Raw genomic sequence first — 8,204 nt, forward strand, 5'->3', positions numbered from 1 at the left:
TCACCCTCTCTTTCTCGCATTACTGACTAGCTCTTCGATCAAATACCACACGAAACTTTCTAATACACCAAATACCACTGAGTTTTTGGTAAATGTCACAACATGCCCTTAATGACTAACAGACGTTAACACTGTTAGTCATTAAAGCTAATAATGCCACGTGACAGCTTGTGATTGGTTCCTTTCTAAATTATTTAATTAATTATCAAATAAAAAAAGTAAAAACCAAAAAATAGTAAAAAAAATAACAAAAAATAATTAAAAAAAACAAACAAAACCTACTGCCACCAGCCCACCACCAGCCAGCCCATTCCGGCTACCCAACAACCATCGTCAATTCTCCACAATCACCCTTATCTCCGCCGCTCTCTCTCTCCTCTCTTCATCATCAACGAACTCTCTTCTCTACTTTTTCCTCTCCATTTGAAGGATTCTGATGCAATTGAGAATCGTTATTATGATTTAATGCTTGTTCCGATTGCAATTTGTGTGTTTTCTACTATGATTGAATTGGTTTCCCCAAATTCTGAATCCCTAAATTTGGTCGTGGGTTAGGGTTAATCTTGAAGGGGACTTGGTTTGTGCAAATGGGGTTTTCGTTATTTTCGGATTTGATTACGAATTGGTTTCCCCAAATTCTGGAATCCCTAAATGGGGTTTTCGTTTTTTACGGACTTGGTTTGTGCAAATGGAGTGTATTCATGTTTTGTAAGAAGGTTTATTTTTTGCTGAGGGTAATTACTCGACTTACTGGCTTCAATGGATTCTTCCGCTATGGATTTAGACGACGAACTTGAAGATCATCACCAGCAGCAACAAGATGACATCGATCCATTTATCAAATTCATCAATTACGCAAGCTCCATGGGTGGGGTTTCGGTCGGGTTTTGGGTTTAAATGGGTGGGTGGGTGGGTCGCGACGGGAAAGAGGAAGGGAAGGGGATGGTCGCAGGCCGGCCGGGGAGTGGACCAGGAGGCCAGCCGAGGGTAGAGGTCCGGGCTGGGCTGGTGGCGGCAGTGGCTGAGTTGGTGTTTTATTTTTTTATTTTTAATTTTTTTTAAAGTTAGTTAATTAAATAAATAACATTAATAATCACCAATTACAAGCTGCCATGTGGCATAATTAACGTTAATGACTAACACCGTTAACGGAAATGACATGTTGTGACATTTACCAAAAATTTAGTGGTATTTGGTGTATTAGAAAGTTTCGTGTGGTATATGGTGAATTATGCATTAACTCAGTGGTATATGGTGAAAAATCCATTTTTAAATAGACAATTACCGCAATCTTCTTTTTGAGGAAAACGTGAGCCGGAATTAATATTGCATATCAAAGACATTTACCGCAGTCGGTAACATTTGTAGCTACTTAAATTAATTTTAAAAGCAATGTCGTTGGTAATAATTTTATCTTTTATTTTTAAAACAAAACTCTAGCCCACTAACTCCTTACTCCTCGGCCAAATTTCCTCCCTTCCTCCTTTCTCATTTCCTTTTATATCATTCTATGTCTTATTCTTCCTATTTCTCTCTCTACTTCTCTTTCTCGTTCCTCCTCTTCTCTTTCCAACTCATCCTTCTCTCGTTTTCACGGTGAACCGAGAAAACAAGCATCACATTTTATGGTGGACTTTGAGGTTTTTACGAGCAAATGATTGTGTAGCGTTTTTAAAAATGATTTCAAGTTTTTTTTGTGGCCAAATTCGACCATGAAAATTCCAGATTTATATCCCTAATTGACGATTAATGTCATAAAAGGAATGTTTTCTCTTGAAATTTTTATTTAATTTTTGATGTTTTCGTGGTGAAATTTGTCGTGAATTTTGTGAGGTTGGTTTTTGGGCAGTGGTGTAGTAACGATTGTTGGGTGGATGGTTTTGATTTTGGGGGTGGTGTGGTTTTTTTTTTTTTTTTTTTCCAAGTTTTTTTTGGTTCTTTTTCTTGGTTTGGGTGGTTGGTTTTTGTGGTGGTAATGGTGCAACAAAATGGTGGTTTGGGTGAGGATGCAACGGTGTAGGAGGATGCAGTTTTATTTTGTATTTTTTTGGTTGTTTCTTTTTCGGGTTTGGGTGGGTTGGTTTTAGTGGCAGTGGTGGTGTAGAAAAGTGATTGTACGAGAAGGGGTGCTACGTGGTGGGGGTGTAACGGGGTGAGGGAAGGTGCGAAGTGGCAGGTGGGTGATGCATAAGGGGGGAGGGGGTTGGGAAGGTTGTGTGATGGAAGATTATTAGGGGAGTGGTAAAGGATAAGAGATGGGGCAATGACTACTTGGGGGTGTAGCTCAAGTTGTTTTTTTCTTTTTTTTTGCTCTCGAGATTACTAACAGCCAGGCCGTCAATGTTTTTCGACGGCCATGCAAAACCATCACTAATTAAAGTACAGACGACCAAATCCGTTGGTAATATCATAATTTCGAACTAGTGGATTTCTGACCATTACCAATGGCTAGCCTTTGGAGACCAAACTACTGAAGATTTTAGGGTTATTACCGATGTTTTTAGCTATCGGTAATTAGATGTTTTCTCTTTTTTTTTTTTTTTTTTTTTTTTGAAGGACTAAGTGTTTTGTTTTAATGCAATAGCATTTTGTGAATTTTTAAAAACCCTTGGTGAAAAAACTATTAACAAATTTATGAGTATATTGCATAATGATATGGCTATCGAGATATAGAGAAAAAACCAAAAATTGAAGTAGATTATTTAAATCAATCAAAATGTAGTTTTTGAATGTATTTATATTATTTGACTTAGAAGAAAGTAAGAGGAAAACGTTATGAAACAATTTTCTAACTTTTGCAAGGCTAATTACTACAAATGGGAGATGTCAAGATTACTCAAGAAATACAAGGTGATTAATTTTACCCAAACCAATTCACGTCTTGCTAATAATGGCCTTTCGGGATCAATCCAAAGATTGCGATGTCGAGCTATGTTTGAGTCTCTTCAATACACCGATGAAATAAAATTCCTCGCAAACAAATTTATAAAGACTCTTCGAAGAAACAATAATCCTTATATTGCACTGCATCTAAGGTATGTCAGTTCCTTTTATCCATTTCTCGATGATTTTACTTGTTACTTTACCTCTTGGTTTATATTAAATCTTCATAAATATATCATTGAGCAAAATTTATATACATGCTGAACATATGATGATGTTTATTTAAAACATTGCACTAAAGATGTTAATGACAATAATATTGAAGATATCTAAGCTATTATTGAAAATGATAATAAAATTCTTAAAATTTCAAAATTAATATCATAATAAACATGGCATTAGAGAGGTTGGCTTTTTATTTATTTATTTATTTTTTATTTTTTATCTTGATTTTTTTTTGTTTTTGATTTATATTACATAGAACAATAAAGATATTACAAAATCTCTTCTCAAAAAAAAAAAAAAAAAGATATTACAAAATCTACCACTAAAGTTGTGTTATTACAATTGAAGTTAGGTATGAGAAAGACATGCTTGCTTTCACGGCTTGCACGCACAATTTGACTTCTAAGGAGGCTAGAGAGCTTACAAGTTTGAGGCGTCACACAACACATTGGAAAGAAAAACATATAAATGGCAAAAACATGAGACTGCAAGGAGCATGTCCAATGACTCCAAGGGAGGTTGCTATCTTCTTAGAATCTTTAGGATTTTCAAACAATACTATAATTTATATAGTAGCAGGTGAGATATATGGTCATAATGGACTTGAATCTTTACGAGCAAAGTATCCAAACTTGTATGATCACACGAGCTTATCCATTGAAGATGAAGTGACATCTTTTAAAGATCATAGTAATAAACTTGCTGCTATAGACTATATGGTTGCTGTTGAAAGTGACATATTCATTTATACTTATGATGGACATATGGCTAAGGCAGTGAAGGGTCATAGGATGTATGAAGGATTTCGGAAGACTATTAGCCCTGACATGTATGTCATTTCCACTTGCATATACATATATATATGAATTAATTATTGATAATTTTTTTTTGTTTTTTTTTGTAGAAAAAGGTTTGTGAAGCTTGTTGATCAATTGGATAGAAAATATATATCTTGGAAAGATTTATCTTCAGAAGTAAAGCGCATACAAAAACGAAGGATAGGCTCTCCTACATATAGAAGGGTTGGGTCTAACCCAAGAGAAGAAGAGAATTTCTATGCAAATCCGTATCCAGGATGTATATGTGAAAAGTCTAGATGATGTAAGATTCAAAAATTTTTAAGGAATCTAAATGGTTTTGAATTGTAATGAAAATACAATTAATTCTACTTACTAAGTGTTTATTGATTCGATGCATTCTTTTCAAGGATAAAAAATGGGATCATGAATAAATAAATAATTTTCAGGTTTTATAGAAACTATATTACATCTTTAGTTTTTGAGAAACATAGAGCGTAATATGAATGTGTTGGTTGACATCTACTTTTGGTCTCTTGTCTTGAAACGAAAGTGTAATGTTGAGACAAAAACTCGTTTTTCAAGCCAGATCAAAGTTAGAATGTTTATGGACTCTACAAAGTGTAATGTAAGGTGATCCGAACCCACGTTTGAGACCAAACCTTTTTAAAACCTGACTTTTAGCCATATATTGGAATCTAAAAAATATTTATCCTAATTCTAATTGTTTTGAGGTTTCTGATAATATATTATGGAAGTTTTTAATACAACAATTTTGAACACCCCGAAAAAAGGTAAATGGCGCGCACAACTCCTAAAGTTTCGTTTGTCAGCCATCGCAACTTTGAAAGTTACACTAAAGAGGCCAACACAACTTGCAATTTTGCACTTGACACCTGATGCAGTGCCTATTATAATCTAACTATAGATTCGTACACCTATAGATAGGGGTATTGGTTCATTAGACCTAAAATTAGAAAATCAGCCATGAAACTATGAGAAAAATACCCTAATCCTCTTATTCTTATCTACATTTCTCTTATTTTCCCAAAAAATTTCTATCCCTAATCAATACTTTGAAGTCGTTAGAGATTACGGAGTTAGAGGACGTCCATAAACACACAAAACAGAGGTCTATCAAAGAAAAGTGGTATGTTCCCTGAGCGCTTTGATCACCCGTTTGCATCTTCTTTTTATTTAGTGTTATTTGATTATATAAAATAAAAGATAAGTAATTTATTTTCAACCTAGATTCTTGCATTAATAAGAATTGAATTTGGATTAGTTAATTCCTTTATCACCTAAGAGGTCAAATGAATCCTATTTATTTTATTGTCTTTTTCAGAAATTAATTAAATGTGAATAACGACATTTGTGGCAATGTAGATATTTGTAGAACTTCTTTGTACATAAAATGAACTAACTTAGTAATTAGGATATTGCATTGCACACATTTACTATCTTTGGTACAGGCCACAATAGAGCTAGGATGATCGCTTTGAAAGAACCATCTCTAGTTATTATAACAGACCTTTTGTGGGCAATCCTTCCTTAAGGGTTAGGGGGAAATCCCATGCTTCATATTAAAACACCTTTGCACACTACTTCGGGGAGGTACGAATGGGGTTTGTTAGTTTTCCTAAAACACATTGGCAACTCTGTACTTAGTACAATTAAAAAAGGGTGACAACTTGTCATCTCACTTTTCTATGTCTCCCAAACATTCAGGGTTTCAAATCTTCACCAAAATAAGTCGGGGACTTTAAAGGGCCTGGACATTGAGGGTGAGACCCTACGGGGCACCCTCCTCACAGTCATGTTAAAAGTCAAAATTGTATTTGTAGGCGTCAATCGAAGCGCGCCTACCTAAGCATGTGGTGAATATGCTTGGAAATTATAGGAAGTGGGATTTGACATTATACGATTAGTGACAAGGAAGTAGTGAGCCGCCAACAAGTCTTTAAAGGAACTTGTAAACCGTTCACGGGTCATTAAAGGCAACCACGATAAGGGACAAACAAAAGGCAACAACGATTGACGCGTGAAGGTTACACCCCATTTATAATCCATGAGTTTACTAACTCCATATGGTTACGAACCACGAATGAAGGATTGGGGATGATGGTACGAAGTGAGTAATGGAAGTCAACTTCGCCCGTATTGGTCTCTACTCGATTCTTATAGTGAAAAGTATTTCCCGCGATCTCAAAGGCATACAAACAAAGATTCAATTTGCTTTAAACTAAATTACGCAAAATTGGTTGAATATTAATACACACATAATTCTAAATATTTATGATCACTTCGATTAACAAGAAGAATAAAGGAACCTAAACTGATTAGGGGATTTTTCCCCGCCACGTGGACCAATTATATCCTGCCACGTGTCATCCACGTAGACCAAATGAGAGTCCGCCACGTGTCACCTCGTGAGAGATCCAAGGTGGACCAATCAGGTCACGACACGTGGCAGGAAGAATTGCCAACCGAGCAAGTGGCCTCAAACGGCCCAAAGTTCTAGGCAAAGCCCAATCAGCCCTAGGTTTACTGAAACCTAGTATTGGGCACGTTTTCTAACACCCTATAAAAGGGAGATGTTTCCCTCTGAGGAACATCCATTTAAAAATATTCAATACACATTAACTCTCCACCAGAGACAGTCAGACACCTGACACCTCGAACTGAGCAATTACACATTGTAGATTCTCTCTTGGAATTAGAGAGAGACCCTTTACTGTCCGCACTTTACTCCTCATACACGTTCTAACTTGATCGTCGGAGGCGGAGCTCCCACCCACCGGAGTCTCCGTTGTTTTATAAGTACAGGCGTCCAGAAGTCAGTCTTGGAATTGTAACTCTCCCAAAGGACATAAAAAAACCCCGAAACATTTGGCGCCGTCTGTGGGGAAAGTACTTCAAAGATGACTTCACAAGAACCTGTACCACCTCTTAATGAGAAACGGCCTACGACCGACGTCTAGGTCTTCTCAGACCAAGATACGGATGACGACTATGAAGTCGCCACCCATACGGCCCCTGACGGGTCCCTCAGGACACGCCGCATCCGCCCCGCCGAAAGGAGGGAGCGGAACACTGACCAGGCAGGCCCTAGTGAAACAGTCGGCCAGCCGATAGGTCAACCTCAGGCGGCCGAAGGATCCACCCCCATCACTAGATTTGAGCTCATGACCCTCATGACTAGTTTCAAAGGGGAGATAAAGGATCTTATTGATAAGCGGACGACTAACCCTACTAAGGAACAGTCGCCCAAGAAGCCCTCTTATTCTGGGAGGAAAAAGCCGGTCAAAGACCGAGAGGCCACTCCTTACCCTAAACCAAGGGAGGGACGGAAGCCTTTGATATATCTGGCTGGACTACGGTTCCCTGAGCCAGGGCAGAGGAAGGCCATCCGGCATATACAACCGGATGGTTCCAAGAAAACATATTTCGATGCTCAGATGATAATCCAGCAAAAGAAGAATATGAAACTGTCAGAGTCGGCCTCCACGTCGAACTTCAATGACAATTTTCAAAATGCCTCGCTGAGGTAATCTCAATCAAACCAAGAAGACCAGACAGGCGGCCTGTCCGCCCATTCTAGTCCTCAGATGTTCCAGGCGGTCCCGTATGTGCCTCAATAGCCATACATGCTGTACGGACCACCTTATATGCAACCTACCCTCTTCGGTGTAGGGTTTCGTAGTGACCCGACACTACGCGGAAGGAAACCCACCAAGACCCGCCCCTTAATTAAAACAATTAACAAGCATATTAAACTTAATCAAACAAGATTAAGAACAAGAATTATACCTTTGACGCATGCTTCGCTCCTAAAGTGCTCTTACTTCAAAATCCCGAAAACACGAGATCTCCGACGGATCGTACCCTCGACCCAACCCGAGCGTCCTAAGTCTTGAAGGTTAGTTAAGACCCGGACAAAATAACTATGAGTTTTACGAATCAAAGGTTTACTCTTTCTTAGAGTTGCCTTTTTAATTTCACTCAAGGTTGTATCTCCAATATCCCAACCAAGTGGGTATTTATAGAGAATGGGGACTTGAAACCCCTTTTCATGAACAACGTGGGATCATGTACAATTGTAATAATTTATTTAATTCCAAAATAAATAATTAGGCAAAAGCAATCACAAGGCAACAAGTGGCAAGAGGAGAGAATGGGTTAGGTGAGGACCACATCCCATGGGGGGGACCATTGCCTTGCTCCCCAAGGGAAGCTTAGAGGCTTTGGTCCCCACCTCTCCTAAACCGCCACTCACAAGGCAGCTGGGCTGGCTGCCAC

General features: G+C 38.1%; 1 protein-coding gene across 1 annotated transcript; it reads left to right on the plus strand.

The window, feature by feature from the left end:
- The first annotated feature begins 885 nt into the window (after positions 1-885).
- Positions 886-4,361, plus strand: LOC110696038 (uncharacterized protein At1g04910-like). The gene is made up of 3 exons (XM_021873306.1): positions 886-3,035; positions 3,461-3,937; positions 4,013-4,361. Exons 1-3 carry the CDS (start codon positions 2,776-2,778, stop codon positions 4,206-4,208), a joined length of 933 nt encoding a protein of 310 aa, XP_021728998.1. The 5' UTR covers positions 886-2,775; the 3' UTR covers positions 4,209-4,361.
- Positions 4,362-8,204: the final 3,843 nt, after the last annotated feature.

This window comes from Chenopodium quinoa, unplaced genomic scaffold (assembly GCF_001683475.1).
Source record: "Chenopodium quinoa cultivar QQ74 unplaced genomic scaffold, ASM168347v1, whole genome shotgun sequence".
Lineage (NCBI taxonomy): Eukaryota > Viridiplantae > Streptophyta > Magnoliopsida > Caryophyllales > Amaranthaceae > Chenopodium > Chenopodium quinoa.